The sequence below is a fragment of the Phaethon aethereus genome, assembly GCF_964289735.1.
Source record: "Phaethon aethereus genome assembly, chromosome: 10".
Classification (NCBI taxonomy): domain Eukaryota; kingdom Metazoa; phylum Chordata; class Aves; order Phaethontiformes; family Phaethontidae; genus Phaethon; species Phaethon aethereus.
Genome location: NC_138586.1, coordinates 15,852,451 through 15,868,825, shown reverse-complemented (window position 1 = coordinate 15,868,825; position 16,375 = coordinate 15,852,451). Strand labels below are relative to the sequence as shown.

At 53.5% G+C, this 16,375-nt stretch overlaps 1 protein-coding gene across 1 annotated transcript in view; it reads left to right on the top strand.

The window, feature by feature from the left end:
- The first annotated feature begins 2,625 nt into the window (after positions 1–2,625).
- GPC4 (glypican 4) overlaps positions 2,626–16,375 on the top strand; it is a 68,154-nt gene continuing 54,404 nt past the window's right edge. Inside the window, exon 1 of the mRNA XM_082004027.1 lies at positions 2,626–3,220. Coding sequence (XP_081860153.1) covers positions 2,881–3,220 — 340 coding nt within the window. The 5' untranslated portion in view covers positions 2,626–2,880. The remainder of the gene's footprint in view (positions 3,221–16,375) is intronic.

Sequence of the window (16,375 nt, the reverse complement as noted above, 5' to 3'; positions counted from 1 at the left end):
GGGAGGAGAGGCGGCACACCGGAGGAAGGGGAAGAGAAAGAGCACAGGAGCTGGGTCTCCTCAGGTCTCTCCTTCCCTACACTTCCTTGTCTCTGAAGAGCTGGCAGGGCTGCAATTTTTCCACTGAATGAGATGACAGAAATTTGAAATGCCAAGGCGTGCGAGGCCCGTGGCATATGCTGGAAGAGGCTCGGTGCAGACGCAATGCGGGTGATGTCACCTTGTCTCTGTCTCCTGTGCCGGGGCCAGCGACGGCTGCACCAGCGGGTCCGTGCCGCGGCCGGCTCTGCCCAGCCCGGGGGTGGCCGTGCCGGTGGTGAGGACAGGTTGGGGCTCCCCCCAAGTACGGGAGGAGGCTCGCGGCCGACTTTGTGAGCGGGCAGAGCCGAAACGGCTCCGAAAGCCCTGCGGGCAGCACGGGCTCAGCTCTCTGTGCAGGTACGGGAGATGGGGACACGAGCCCCAGCATCAGGGAGCATCCTGTGCCATCCTGGCAGACCTCGGGGTACCTTCTAGGGCTGGTAAAGAAACACTGAGTCTGGGAGCAGAAATAACTAACGGGGAGAGAGGAGGGTTTGGGGGGAGGTGGGAAGTCAAAAGTTTTGTCACCCTGAAAAAAAATCAATGTCTTTTTGAAACTAAACTGCAAGTTTTCCCCTCTGCTTTTCTCTAACTTTTTCTCCTGGGAAAGGGAGCGAAGTGGGGAAGGGGAATGACTCGAGCGGTTTGGGGTGAGGGGGCTAGGGAGGTTCTGCCAGATGTGAGAAAACGCTGGAGAAGGGGAAAAACTCAGAGAAAAATTTCCTTTTCAAGAGAGGCTACTTTTCTGTTCCTTAAAAAAAAAAAAAAGGTTTTCATGAAAAATTTCAGGCAGTCCCATTGTTTTGCTGCAGCCTTTGATTTAACCACTTGATCAAGTATTTGACAAAACCCTCCGTGTTTTTCAGGAGGTTTCTTAAATCCTGCCGAGGTATGGGATTATGAGAAACAACAAATGGCAAGCTGTCTCTAACCCCACAGACTTTCTCACTCTCGTTTTCTCTCTCACTTTGGAATAAAAAATGCAGTGCTCCCTGCTGAGTTCTCTTTAAAATACATTGTCTCTTCAAATAAAGGCTGGGAGGGTGAGGTAGTGCTTTGAAAAACCAGAACTCAGTCATACATTGCAGGGCCAGATCCTAGAGGATTATTCTCTCTCAGGACACTTTATAACTTCATGAGAACTTCTGGCCTGGCTTGTCTCACCAGGCCGGTGTGAGCGCATGGCAGCGTGACTGAGATCCCTACACGCCTTTCCAGCAGTTTGGCTGGATTTGTTTCTGGAGACTTTTTAAACCATGATAAAGCAAACTCCGACTTTGCCCCTAGGGGTGGCTGGGCCCATTTCCCGTGGGGCAGGCAGGGGATGCTCCCTGCATCCCGGCCGGAGGAGAAGCCCCGCCGCAGCAGGAGCCTCTCCGTGGTGGCTGGCCCAGGCTGGGCTGCGGCAACGCGGCTTTCCATTGCTTTCGGTGTAATTCCTCGGCTGCAGCGGCCCACGCTGCCCCAAGGCTGCGGTGAGCTGCCGGCGTCGCCGCTGGAAAGCTCAGAGCTGAACGAGCATCTTGTTCCCACGAGAAGTGCCCGGCGGGGCAGCGTGGCCGTGCTTTGCTGTCGGCGCGCTCTCACCGGGGAAATGAATAGAGGGTCTTTTCCTCCCAACCCGCCCAGCGTTTCGCTGACAAAAGCTTGAGAGCAAGGGGGTGAAGCTGGCAACTTCCTTTGCTGTTGTTTCAGTCTGTCCTTCCCCAGCGCAGCGATGACAGAAACGAGTGTAATAAAGGAGCATATTGAAACGTAAACCGCTGCACATTTCTTTTTTTTTTTTTTTTTAAATGACGCTATCGCCAGGCCATTACACTGTCACGGAGCTGCCTGCGCAGTATCCGCACCCAGGGGACATGGACGCCGAGACCTCACCATGCCAGACAGAAGGAAGGTCTCCTTAAGCGGACCCTGTAAGTGATGTTACAGCCACGTGAAATTCTGGCAGCACCTGGCATTCTTGCAGTACTATTTCTGTGATTTTTGGTAAACAGAAGCAAGCAGCAACTGTTGTGCTTAAACCGCTGGTTTAAGGGTTTTAGCGGGGCTTGTTTACATTTATCCATGTATCTGTGTGCAGGGCCGGGAGAAAGGAGGAAGCGTGGCCACAGCATCTTGGTGTCCATCTTCCTCTGCCCTGCCAAACTCTTGGAAGCAGAAGATTGGTGAAAAAACAGTCGGTTTTAACGAGTCTTTCACGCACGTAATTCAAACCTGTCACAGCGATGTCAAAATTCACCAGCTTTGCGAGCCTATCAAACCTGGAGCAGAGCTGGACCACCTACAGCCCCAGCGAAGGAAGAACCGCCAGCCCAGCGCTTTCCAACCCCTCCCGGGGAATCTCTCTTTCCCTGGCGGGGCACTTTGGGGCTGGGGATGGACGGGAGCGGGGGCGGGGGGCAGGTGGCAGCTCCCCGCGGACGGGGCTGCTCAGAGCCGGCCCCAGGCTGGGGTCAGCCCTCGAGGCGAGGGGATCGGAGCCCCCAGGCTGGCGGGGCCCGGGCTGCGGACAGAGCGGGGCCGGCGGGCCCTGGCCGGGCTCCCCGCGGGCGGCGGGCGGCGGGCGCAGCGGGGCGCGTCCCGGGGAGGGGGGCGCGCCCGCTCGGGGTCCGGCCGGCGGCGGAGGGGGTGGCCCCAGGCTCCGCTCCGCCTCGCTGGGCGGGAGGATCCCAGCTCCTGATTTTCCCGGGGGCTGCAAGGGCCTGTCCCGGCCCTGCGCCGTCCTGCTTGGCTGCCGCCCTCCCCGCCTCCCTCCTCCTCCTCCTCCTTCTTCTCCTCCTCCTCCTCCGCCACCCCATGTGCTTCCTGCCGGCCCAACTTCGCAGAGCGCCGCCGCACGCCGGGCCAGCGGAGCGGAGCCGCAGCGGAGCGGGGCGCACGGCAGCGGGCGCGGCAGGCTCGGCGGAGGGCCGGCTCCGGCCTCGGGGCGCTCTCGCCCGGCCCCGGCGGCCCCTGCCCGCCCGCACCATGCCGCGGCGGCGCGGCTGCCTGCCGCCGCTCCTCTGCACGTTGGCCGCCCTCAGCCTGCCGCTGCTGCTGGCCGCCGAGCCCCGCGCCAAAAGTTGCTCCGAAGTGCGGAGGCTCTACGCCGCCAAGGGCTTCAGCCAGAGCGAGGCGCCCAGCCACGAGATCAGCGGTGAGTCGCGATCGTCGCCGCCGCCTTTGTGCGCGCTCGGCCCAGCCCCGCGGAGCGCGGGCTGCGCGCCCGGCTGCCCCCGGCCCGGCGGCCCCCCGCGGGGCGCGGCCCGGCGCGCAGCGGGGCTCGGCTCCCCGGGGCTCGGCGCTTGTCCCGCCTGGGCTCGCCGGGACGGCGCCTGCTGCCGGCCCCGCCGCCCGGCCGGCCGTTTGCGCGGCGGCGGAGCGGCGCTGCCCGCCTTCGGGTCGCCCGTCGCCCGGGTGGGGGAGCGCGGCGGCGGGCGGCCCCGTCCCGGCCGGGTGCCGCTCGCTCGCCCGGCGGCCCGCAGCCGAAGGGACGGAGCAACGGTTCTTCCATTTGGTTTGGGTTTTTTTTCCATCCTTTTTCTTTCTTCCCTCTACCTTCGTCCCGAGGTAGCGGCGCATACACAGGGCACAGGAGTGCTCGCAGCCGGCAGCGGTAGGAAATGGTAGCTAATGTGCTCACACCCAAAACATTTTATTCTTTTTGTTTCATCCTTCATCTCCCTCCCAGGGCCGCTGCTTTTATTTCCCCTTCTGAATGACCTACTGGACCGCATTCTCCGCGGAACAAAGGAAGTGCCTTTTTAGCTGGAATCCTCGGAGACCACCAAGGACTCCAGCTCATGCACTGCAATTTCGCACTACTTTCAACAATAACAAAAATGCATGACTGAATGGCTCAAAAATGTGGAGTGTTAGAGGCATTCATTTCGGTCTAGGACACTGTCACAACACAGACAGACCCCAAGTAAATACCTTTAGACGGCTAAGATAGAAGCTGGGGGTAATCTTTACCATTGGTGTGCCCTCCAGATATGCATACATTATCCTTTTCACTGACAAAACTAAAATGATTTCAGTCGGTTGCGCTTTTATATTGTCAGACTAATGAGATGCGTTTAGCCTACATCTGTTTGAATAAAACTGTGGGTCCGTTTACTTCTCCAAGAAATATTTTAATGAGAAACGTCTGACTGCTTGCAGTTAAACTACTCTCTCCCCTTTCACCCTCCCTGCTTGTAAAATGGTCCCTTAATAAATAGGCTTGGATTTGATTTGAGTCCAGCCCTCATCAGCATAGGATCAGGGCATGAGCAGGCTTTCTCATACACCCGGTATCGGGAAGGTTTGACCTAGTCCTTATTTTATATGTTGCTGTTTAAGATGACTTGGTTTTGGGCTTTGGAGGATGTTGGGAGTAGGTCATGCTGACGGGGCGTCCATCTGGGGCTCTAAAGCTGTTGTCAGTTTGACGCTGTGCTTTTGAAAGAAGGGGTCAGAGAAACGTGATGAGCAAGGTAAGACTGTTTGACAAAAGAAGGGCTTTCTGCAGTGGCACGCTGAAAACGTCCAGCTGGGTTATGTCGCTGTCCCAGGGGTGTGGGGAGTCTGCGTCTGGCCTCGCTCGGGAAGCAACAGGTCTTGCAAAGTTACGTTTGAAATGTCATCCTGCTTTGCAGGGTGTTGCAGGGAGGATGGCAGAAGCCTTTAAAGGAGGTGTGTTGTGTATGGCTTTAAAATGTGGTGTACCTCAAGTGCAACAGCACTGAAAATTAAACCTTGAGTGGGGTGCTACACCTGCTGCAGTTTCGCATTCCCCTGCAAATTTGTGTGGTTTTGGCGTGTGGTGTATTTAGAGGCTCTGGATCTACCCTCTTGCCGCTCATCTGGCCTATGCTGCTGGTTTTGAACTTTCTGAGCATGCGGTGCTTCGCCTGCCATCGCCTTTCTGGGAGCGTCCGGGAGCAGCCTAGCGCAGGTCCCACCGCGCAGGGAAGCAGCGGTGCCGCGTGGTGGGCTGGGTGGGAAATGCTGCCCGTGGTAATGCTGGAGACCGAGGTCTGACACCAGGGCGAAAGGTCTGCCGCGCGTATTGCGTCTCGAAAAATGAGTCACTCGCCAAACCTTTGCTTTCAGTTGGTGTTGCAGGTGATAGCAGTGTGTTTTCCTTCAGGTGGGTAAATGAATTGGAAAGGCAGTTGCCTGGGAGCCTGGCTAATCGGTGAGAACGAGATAAATGTGTGTGGGAAAGAGCCGTGTGTTTGGGCGAGTGTCCCGTTGAGGTGACGGTGGAAACGGGTGATTTCTGCTTAGTAGCACCTCTGCTTGCTAAAACGTGGTGGAGAACAGGTTGGAGAGGGTTCAATGGGCTGTGATGCTGACGGGAACATGGTTGTTACTGGCATGAGCAAAAGTCCAAAGTCCATCAAGAAGTTCTTTAGTTTTTGGTACTGGTTTGGTGGATTGTGTTTTATTCTTCCGTTCTCTTATGAAATTGCTTTAGGTCACAGTGCCCAGACAGAAACTTCCTAGCACCTTTCCAACAAGGTGTTCTAAAAGCTGTGGCAAATAATTTTCTGTAAGCGTAGTGACTACTTCACTGTCAAAGCAGGGATTACTGATCCTACAAAATGTTGGCCTCGTGTTGTCAACGTGAAGCAGCCGGGCAGCGCGGGTAGATGTGTCCCTGCACCAGGCTGCGTGACAGCAAGTGAAACCCATCCTCACTGCATGGGCATGGGAGTCATTTGGGGGTTAGCAGAGGATTTTTTTGCCACGTTTATGTTCTTTTGCAGCAGTAGATATGTACAACTCTTCCTTGACAGAAAAAAAAAAAAAAAGCCCATTCCAGCAATCTTGCTTCTGTATTATTGCTATTTAAGTCATGTTAAAAGGCTGTTCTTTGTCCTTAATTACCCAGGAGTTCAATTTAATATTTGTTTAGACCACATTTAGGACTTAATTAGAATATGCCTAAATGGCAGGTTATATCTTGCTGTAGTACATTGGCATTTCTGAAAGAAGTGCACAGCAGGTCAACTCATTGCTTGCTTGGTAAGAGGTATATAATGTTGTTGTTTGTAGTGTGTAATGTATAGAAATTGTTTCCTTTTATATTAACTTGGTGTTAGAGGTGTAAAGAGACAGTACTGCTATAAATCTGCATGGAAGCAGTGTGTACGTCATGGTCCTTTGGCACTGCCTCATATCAGAGTGGTCTTCAGTAGCTTCTGCACCTATAGCCCTGTGATGTATATGTTGCAAAGCACGTGGCGGTGGTGAGATGCAATCTTGGTGCTGTTGCTGGAGAGACGAGTGCTTGCGTAGAGCTGATGTAGATGGTTTGTGAAACTTCACTCTTGATAATGTCTAGATAGTAGGTGGTGTGGGGCGAGCACCAGCCTGTAGCTGGTTTTAAGATTACTTTAAAAGTTTCCTGAGGAGAGGGAACATCTCGGGAATGTCTTGGTCCTATGGCCAGTAGCTACTCACTTGGTTCAAACGCTACCGGGAAAGTATCATTCCTTATGGGTCCCACGTGGCTCTGGGTGATGGAGCAAAACTCCCTGGGAGTGACCATCTGCAGGGGCTGCTTACCCAGCTCGGGCTGGCGTGGCTGCAGAACGAAATGCAAAGCGAGCTGGTGCCGCTGGCATCCGGAGACCCACAGTAGGTGGCTGCGATTTAAAAACAAAAAACCCCCCAATGTTTCTTTCAAGAGGCTCCTTCTTGCCCTCAGGTGTTAAACGGATGGAAATTCCTTCCCTTTTGCTGCTAAGTGGAAGAAATAGATGTTTCTGTTCCTGGATTGGGGGGCTGGGGGGGTGGAAATCTTGCCTGTTGGCGCAAAGCCTTATCAGTTAACCTGCGATTTTCCTGCAGACGTGCGGTGCTTTCCCTTACTGGCACCGCTGTGCTGACTGCGTGGGGGCAGGCTCGAGTGGGAGGTGGGGAGTGCTGGGGAGCGCGGAGCGAGCCTGGAGCCCGCCTTTGCAGGGAGCTGGGAGCAAGCAGTGCTCTGTGTTCAGTCTTAGCGAAGATGCTCGATGTAATCTCTGGCTCTATTTAAAACGTGTTATTGGAAAAGCTGCATTTTTTTGTCGGGAGTGATGGAGAGAAGTTCTTTCACCGTGACAGAGGAAATCACTTGACCTTTGATTTTTGGACTCATGGGATTCTGCCCAAAATAACCTCTGCAGGGGTGCCCCGGTGTGCTGCGGCTCGCTGGTCCCTGGTGTGTTTGCGGTTGTCGGCTGGGTGCCGTCGCTGACGCATCACCCGGCTCTGCCACCTTGGTCAATTGGGACGGCAGCTTTATTGGCGTTGCTGTTCTATGTACGAAGTTCAGCAAACGCTTTTTCAGTTTTTCACGTGCTTCTCTTCCATGTGGCCTCTTCCAACGGAGAAAGGCTTTCTGGATCTCATCCAGGGCTCTGTTACTCGTGCTGTCTGCCACTGCTGAGCCTGTTGCAGTCGGTTCGCACAAGACCTTTGCGGTATGAGAAGTACCAGAAAACACCTGGTCCTCCTCGCCGTCCGTTTGAAGGTGTGGAGCTACCTGGCCGCTGGCTGTAGCCTTTTGTGATGACTCTTGTCCAGCGAAGGCAGTGGCCCTTGGGCAGGGTGGTCTCTCCTGCCCGGCATGCATTAACGGAGCAATTGCCTGAGCACCCGTGGGTGGGGAAGTGACCATTGGAGAACATCCCTGTGGCAAACGCAAGTTCTGGTGTGGAAAAGTAAATAAGAGAATTGCTTGAAGTATTTTTAGCTGCTGCTAATGTCATTTAGCAACTGGAAACAGCTGGGGCGGGGGGAGCTGGCAGGGTGCAAGTCACCCACAGGCCACTGACGAGTGCCTCGGTGTCCGGCGCTGGCGGCTCGGCCGGCGTTGGCGAGAGCCGGCGGCGGCCCCCGGCTGACTCACGGCTCGGGCCGCCGCTCGCCTGGGACTCTGCTTGCTCCCTGCAAACCCGCAGCGCGGGCTTGTGTTCGGCTGCCGTGTCCTAGCAGCCGGCAGCGTGAAGCATGTGGTTAGCAGCGACTGCGTGCAGTGGTCCGGGCTGAGTGGGAGTATCGTTTTCCTTGGCAGACACTTCATAGAAAGTTCTGTTTTTTCTGCCAGAATAAGCAGTCATTACATTCCATACAATTCATAGTCAAATTATTATCTATTGTTAAAATTGCCTTAATTATCAGATGTTTCCTTAGACATGTAGCTGTTTTTTAAGAGGCTGAATAGAAGTGTGTACATTGTGCAGGAGGCCTGAGCTGCACAATGTTTTGTAGTTTCAGGGAGATTTTCTGTGGCTTTCGAATGTCAACAGACTTTTTATTCATGCTAAAACGGCAGCAGAGCAAGGCCAGCGCGGCGGCGAGGCGCTGGCTTTGCCTCCGGTCTCTGCCTCTCCCCTCTGCCGCGGTATTTATCCTTGATACCTGCGGACCCAAGGAAGTTTAGGCTGCAGCATCGCTGCTGTGCGCAAGCAGTAAGCGTGGCGGTAAGCGTGAGATGGCTCTGGTGGGAGAAGGTCCCAGACGAGCATCTTCTGTCTCGGAGGCACAGGTAGCGTCTCCCCAGCCAGAAGGCTGGAAGGGTCCCAGGTTATTTGGGGTGGTGATGTCCGTGGTCTTAGCCTCTCTGCGGTGCTGGCTGGCGGCTCGTGCAGATCCCACCATCCTGGTTAAGTGCAGTGGGTTGTCGACCCTGGCAGTGCCCCAGAGCCTGTGTGGGTGGAGAAGGGCTGCCAGTGCGTCTCGTGGGACGCGTGGTTCTCGCCTCCCGTCCCCTCCACCCGTAGCTGTTCCCCTGATAAGCAGAGGGGATGCTCGCCACGGGACCTCTATGGATGTGCACGTGTGTGTTGAGTTGCAGGTGCTCAATCCTTCCTATCTCCCTCCTGGTATCCTCCCCAAACCATGGGATGGAGCATCAGGATTATCCCGGCTGCACCAAATCCTTCACCTCCTCCCAGAAGAGGAGCTACCCTCTGGGACGGATTCCTGGATTTTGTTCTACCTGTTCTGGGTTTTTTTGCGGAGGGGGGGCACAAGGAAATTCTTGTTAGGCACAGAGGTCAGGGTGTGCGTCTCCTCCTCAGCAGCCGGGCTGGAGTGGGCTGCCAGCCCCGGTCTCCGGGGCAATAACCTCCTCGCATTCCTCACATTCCTCACGTTCCTCCCGCTTTCTCTTTCTTTTGAGATTATGAAGATAACTTCCTTCTCCCATTACTAAGCAATGCGAGGGCCGGGGAAAACTCTTAAATTTCCCCCTTGCTCCCTAAATTACCTTGTGTGCTCCAAGATGCCCTACAGCAAACCCCTCCGGTGCCCTGGAAGGGGCAGTTTGTGTGGTTTACATGGGATTTGTGCATCAGGAAGAAAGCTGCTGATTGTGGTTTTTTGTGGTTTTTTCTTTTTTTTTTTTTTAATTGCCAAGCATTTTAATTGAAGGAGAATGACTTTGTTGTAGCCCGTCTTACCTGCTTCCCAGTATGTTAAAGACCACTTTGCATTTCTAGCAGAGATTTTTGGGTCGTCTGTGTTTTTCTTTGCCTGTGCAGCATGTGTGCAACCCCGTGGAGGCTGCAGCTGAAGCGTGTGTTTGTTCCAGAGGATTTTCTTCTTGTTTACATCATTCTGGTCCGGGAAAGGCGCTTGGATAAAAGCAACGTGTCGGGAAGAGGGGAGCCGGTGAGGAGGCGTGGGAGGCTTTACGTGTGCCGGGCTGGTGGCAGCCATGTGGGCTGTCGTCAGGCTTTGCCCCCGCGAGGATGCGGCTACGCTGGTTTTCTTAGGCCGGCGTTTTCCGTTCGCAAAGGGCCGTGGCCAGCGCGGGGGTCTCTGCCCTGCTCCCCCACCGGTTCGTGCCTTGCCATCTGGCGTGTCTCGCGTCCCCATGGGGGCTGGCAGCGGGGCGAGACGGGGTGGGGAGGGGGTGGTGGTCCCCAAGGGCAGCAGTGCATCGCCTCACTGGCGAAGCGCCGTGCCCGAAAGGATGGAGACGGCGCTTAAAAACTATGTGTGGGGGTACCTATCGGGTGGGATTGGTCTTTGTTAAGGGCTGGCCAGTGTTGATTTTAATGTGAAATTAGGATTGCAGTGCCTCTTTCCCAATGTAAAGCATTGCCAGATTTCTCCTCCCCCTGAGAAAAAAAGCACTCTTAGAAAGACTTCCTTTTTTTGTTGTTCATCTTTTAAGCAGAAAAATAAAATCTGTTCGTTTCCCATCTTTCTACTCCTATTTTCTGTGGCTTATGCGGTCGGTGGCTGACGGACTTGTGCGAGTTCCCCGCGAGGGACTTTTCTCTCTCGCTGGTTTTGGTGTAGGAAAGGTACATGGACAGCAGAGGAGCTGCCTTGAGCGAAGGATTTCGGAGGAGTGTTTCTCTTAATGTTTCCAATTTAGAAGTCGAGAATTGTCTGGATTTTAAGCAAATTCAGATGGGAGCAAACAATGATGAAATGTTTAAAATATGTTTCAACATTTTTGTGGGAATAGGAACTGTTCTTGTACAGGCGAGGCTGCAGCTTTTGGGAGGTGAAAATATGTGGCCCTTACACATTGTCAGCATTGTTGCTGCTTTTTTTTTTTTTTCCTTTCCTCCTCCTTTTTTTAAAAATGTTCATAGGAAATTGGCTTTGGTAATTGAGTTTCTGCAGAACCACAACATCCAATAGCTGTTCCTTTCCCGGGGTCACACTTAGGTTAGTTTAAGTAATGTGCAGTCGGTTTAACCTCTTGTGGTTTGTAGTGCTATTCTAGAAATTACTGGTGATTTGGGGTGTGTTAGAGTAACAACTTCACAGGAAAACCCCAAATGTCAGGGTGTCTGGTTTTCGGAGAGCTCTGACCGCTCGCCCTGTGAAAACCGGGCACCTCGTGGTCCATCCCTCGAAGGGACGCGCTCGCATCGGAAAATGTAGTTAAAGCCTTTACGGCCCGCTGACTTTCCTTTTGAAAGAAGCCGAAATAACCCTTGCCAAATTGTTTACCTATGTTGACTTACAACATCCTCCTGCTTCGAAGCACCGTGCAGAGCCCGTGCTGGATGCTCGCTCTTGGGTCGCGTCGCCCCGCGCGGCCGGTCCCCCAAATCCCTGGGGTTTAGGGGATTTGCTGGCCCCGGAGGGCCTGCTGTAAGAAATTATGAGCTGGGGCTTTAGCTTGGTAGAATTGTCAGTTTGGTCTAAAAAGCTCTGTGTTGCAGGCTGCGATGACAGAGGATGATAAATCACTCTTGGCTGGTGCTACAGGTTCCAATAATGGTGTTTTAAAAAGATTACATGGGTTTTAATACAAACTTTTTTGCTTCTTTGTACTCTCCTCTTCTTAAAGAGCGGAGCCTGTTTTGATTCAGCATTCTTGGAACGTAAAGACGGAGCCAGGATTTTTACTGGGCTGAAATGCAGGTTTTTTTGCTTCTCCTACAAACATGAGGATCTCGTTGGAGTGTCTTTATAGCTAACTGGCTGGCAGCGTCCTCTCTACCAGGGAGCTTGTTTGCTTGTTTTAAAGGTGACTTTGCCCTCTGGAAGGCGAAAGAGCAAGCAGCTTCGCCCAGCTGCGGTGGGTGCTGTTAGAAAGAAAGTTGTGATAGGGAGAGACTTTGCATGATAGCAAGAAGGCGGAAAAATAACCTCCTGCAACCTCCCTGGCTTCCCTCGGCCGGCTCCCATGGGAGGGCAGGGCATCTACGCGATCAAAGAAACCAGCACAACTATAAGCCTGATGGAAAATAACTCCCGTGCGTGGGCACCCGGGTGGGCTTTGCCTTTGCTCCGAGTAGTGCGGGGTGGGTGTGGGGTTTTTTTGGTTTGTTCCCCCCCCCGTTGGGTTTCTAAGCATGGTGGCCAGCAGTTTTGGGGAGCACAGGGTGCCCGGCGGGACGAGGTGGCGAGGCCCCAGCAGCAATGGCCCCTGCCAGCGCAGAGGCACTGGGAGCTGGCAGAAACCCGTCGCGCAGATCAGAGCTCAGAGCGGTGCCGCTGGTTGGGACTGGAGGAAAACAAGCAGGCTTCCTCCCGAGTTTTGGCTCAGTTCAGAGATGGAGCTGAGGGTGCCGTAGGACTGTATGCTTTTCTTCTCGGTGGGGGGAGAGATGGCTTTGATAGCGTCTGCTAATGATTCAGCGCTGTTTACATAATAATTGTGGTTCGCTTTCATTAGCTCTCATAATGAGATCGCTTTCTTCTAGTGCAATCGCTTGCTGGTTCAGTTTTGCACGCTCCGGCCTCCCGCTCCCCAGCACGGCAGCGGGCTCACACGGGGCGCGGCGGCGGCGGCGCGGGGGCTTTACGCCTGGCCTGGCCTCCCTTCCCCGGCGCCGGGCGAGGAAGAAAGCGCGCAGCTCCTCGCCGCAAAGGAGAGGAGGCGAGGGGGGCTCGTGTGTCGCTGGGACAACTTCTGAAAGACCCAGGTGGCCGTTCGGAGCGTCTTAGCGGAGTTGGGTTTAAATCCATTTTGGGTGACTTTTCAGCACAGCGCTCATCTTTGTACTAAAACCCCTTGGTTTTAGCTATTTGCAAGGAAGGAAACCCACTGTCCTGCTTCCACTGGGAGGAAGAAGCCAGGTCCTTTCGCTGCCGATATCCACCGTATCGGAAGCGCTAATCTGTGATGGTCGATGTGCGTCGCAGATACCGTCTGCGTATACGAAGCTACTGGATTAACTGCTGCAGCCAAACCCTGACATGGTGCTTGTTTGCTTCCCGTGTCCGAGTAGCTGTGACCAGTGACGGGCTGCCCGTGCCTGCCTCCCGCCGCATCCTGCCATCTGAGCAGCGGTGCCGGGGGATAACACCCACTGCTGAGCCCTTAATTAATAAATAATGTCACTGGGAGGGGAATACAATAGCCTGAGCGCAGTTACCTTCTGAAAAGGTAAGGTTGGGTGTTGTGCTACTGTTGTTTATTTGTTTTTTGTTTTGTGGGGTTTTTTTTTTCCCCTTTTTAGCTTAATAGCAGGCGTGTTGTGGTTTCAGAGCAGCCCGACGGCAGAGCTGAGCTTGCAGGCACAGCTCTGCTGCGGCACGGGACGGGTCCCCGCGGGGCAGTGGGTGCTCGCCGTCAGGGAGGATGGACGGCTGCATGTGTGGCTGTGTAGGGAGGATGGACGGCTGCATGTGTGGCTGTGTAGGGAGGATGGACGGCTGCATGTGTGGCTGTGTAGGTGCCGCTTGCCTGTCCCGGGGGATACACGCCCTCTTTTCTTTGGCTGCAAGTGACCACTTCTTTAGAAATATGCCCCAAATGTTTTGCTGCCAGTGGTGGATTAAGGGCTCGGCTGCTGGAGGGAGGGCCTGGGCAGAGGATGAGTTGACCTTCTCCTTTGCAAAACAAAACACTTTTTTGGGGACTGGGGGAGGTGGCAGTGTTCCTGGCCACGTGGCTTCTGCTAATTAACGTGAGTTAATTGGTGCTGGTTGGAGAGCTGTTGGCTCGGTGGGTAGCAGCTCAAAGGGATGGGGCTCAGGGCTGCTCCTGCCCCATTGAATCCAGCCCACCAAAGGGACGCGGAGATGCCACGGCAGGCACCTAGCTAGCAAAACTCTGCCTAACTCAGCCCTTCACTTTATTAAAGGCTCTTTTATACCACTTTTTTTTTTTCCGTAACCCCCGTGAGAACAGCCAGCCTTTTCAGCAGCCTGAAACCTCCCTTACCGGGAAGGCTGCTGTGCGGGAGCAGCCTGGCTGGCACGGTGCTGCTCCAAACCAGCCCCATCTGCGAGTGGGCGAGGGTGCCAGGCCAGCCTGCCGCTCCCCACCAGCCTTGCCGAAACCCAGGATGGGTCCGCTTGCCAACCAGCCAGCTCCACAGGATACTGAAAAATAGTTGTGACGAGTAGGGGTTAATTTCTAGGTATCAAAATATGCACAAAAGGTTAAATTAGACTTCCTCCTTGTCAATGAATTATGGCTTTAAAATATTTGCATTCTTTCCTGAAAGGTTTAGGAATAATTATATAGCACTCAGGGGCAAGGCATTGCCAGATAAACTTAACAGCTCTGTAATTTGTACTCGAGGCAGGGTTTCCTGTAAATGATAGCTTAGTTTAATTTTACAATACTGCTTCCAAATGTTTGCCGGGTATGAATTGCCAGCTAAACTGGACTTGTGAATCTGGAAGAGTATTTATTTGTTTGTTATTGCAGACAATGAAAGCTGCTGGATTAGGCTAAAACTTGGCATCTCTTTTTAAACTTCTAGGCATCCTTCCCCAGGCAGGTTTGGTGGGGTGAGCAGCCGACGTAGGGTGCGAGCAGCTTTCCAACTTCTCTGGACAAAATTGCTGAACTGTTCTAGGATCTTCTCCTGCTCTGCCTCTTTCTGGGGTTGGGAAAGGAACGCTGCAGTCACAACGCACATACTTTATTTCCATTACTCAAAGCCGGAGTCATGCATAGTTACAGCCAAAGACACTTCAGCAGCTCTGGGGATAACAAGATAGCTGACAGACTGGAATGCGGATTTATCAGGGGTAAAAACTGGCAAAATTCCTTATTTCTGATTCTTCTTTTTAAATAGGTCCTTCATGCTCCTGCTGCACGAGCCCACCTTGAGTTTTAACCCCGTGTGTTCTCCCAGCTGAACCTGGGGATGTGTGCTGGGGCCTCCCATGTCTCTCTGGGGTTAAATTGCTCAGTCCCACCTAATTCTTAGCAGTTGTTTTTAAACTACGAAGCTCTTCCAGAAATGCTTTCAATGAGTTTTTATTTTAAAGTGTGGGCCTTTGCACCAGATGTGTGTCTGAGTGACCACAGAATGTAAATTTTACTGTATGTTTCCTTTGGACTGGCAGTTTGGGAGACTACTGGGCAGTTAACATAGGAGGATTGTGCCATGAAATCCGCTTCCTTGGGATTTGATTCATATTAATTTCTTTCAGAGCAAATCTTTTTATTGGCTTCAGTTACATTTTGATGTAAAGCTACTTCTCCTGTGCCTTTGTTAGGACCTGGAAGTATTTATGTTGCTATGAGAAATAGGTCATCTTTGGCTCTATGGCTGTTCAGTAATATATATGCTTAAATATTCTGAGACATTAAGCAATTTCTTTTTGGGGAAACAAGTTATAGCAGAAGAAACAGACTTAGAAGTTAACTAGATTAAGTGAAATCCCTGAATTACAGGAGCTAGGTTCAGAAAACAAGTCAAGCTGTTTAGGGAAAGAGCTTCAAGTTAAACTTTAACCTTTCCCAAATCTTCTGCGAGCGGCTTGTGGTGCAGCAAGACCTGCCCGCTGCCAACTGGGTGCGGGAGCCTGGGGAGAGGGCTCCAGCATGGCCGTCTGCGGGGTGGGTGGATTTGGAGCTGGTGATTGCGTCTGTGGTTGTGTGTCTCGGCTGGCGGAGAATGAAGAGAATTTCACTTTTTATTGGAGAAGGAAAGGATTGCAAAACACTTTGTTTTGGAAAAAATGTCATTGTTTGAAAATAGCATGAGGTGCTGTCCCTAAGCCTGTGGCAGTCTTGAAAATGTTCTTACCTGGGGGCTCGGGTGAAGCTTCAGGGGTTTGGTATCAGCTCAGACTTTTGTCCCAGGCTGTCCGGGCTGCACGTCTCCCATCCCTGCCTCTCCCTTTGATAAAGGATCTGAAACCTGGTCGTGGCAGCACTTGGGGTCTCGTGGGGGAGTTGCTGGCTCCTGGTTCTCTCCCCTCCGCGTGCTTTTTGCCCTGTTGCTGTGCCCTGACCACGTGGATTTGAACCAGCGTGGCCCCTCGCCGCTTTGCTGCGGGTGCTTCTTGTCCTGCTTTATCCCGGTGCACCCACAGGACAAGGCTGACCCTCGCAGCAGGAAGCTGCTGTGCTCGCAGCCCGAGTCCCGTGGGCCCATGGCTATCCACGGGAGACACCCAGCCCATGCCACCGACGGCAGCCCTCGCGCTAAAGCCCTGTCTCAGCCCCGCTGGCATCTCTTCGTGTCGCCTCCGGGTCGCTGCATGCCTCCCTGCTGCCGGGAGTCTCCCCTCCAGGGTTTTTATTTTGGCTGCCAACTTTCGATAGAGTGTTTTTTCTCTGACGGAGGGTGCTGGGATGGCACAGCAGCAGCGGCAGGGAGGGTGGGAGTCCCTCTCCCTGCTCCGGAAGGACAAAGGCCACCGGTAAATGCATCCCATCCTCATAATCAACCATCCCCTCCCTGGGGCTCGCAGTGTGCCGGGGGCTGTTTACCTTCTAGCCAGTGGATTTTGGACGGTACCTGGGAGGTGGATGGCAAAGGTCCTGTTTGCACTCGCTCCTCCCCCCAGGTTGCTCAAGGCCATGCTTAAAAATACAAAATAAACCTCTTTGACGCCTGCCAGTAAAAGCCTTGATGCAACTATCCCCTAGTATGATCAGGTGCTTTCA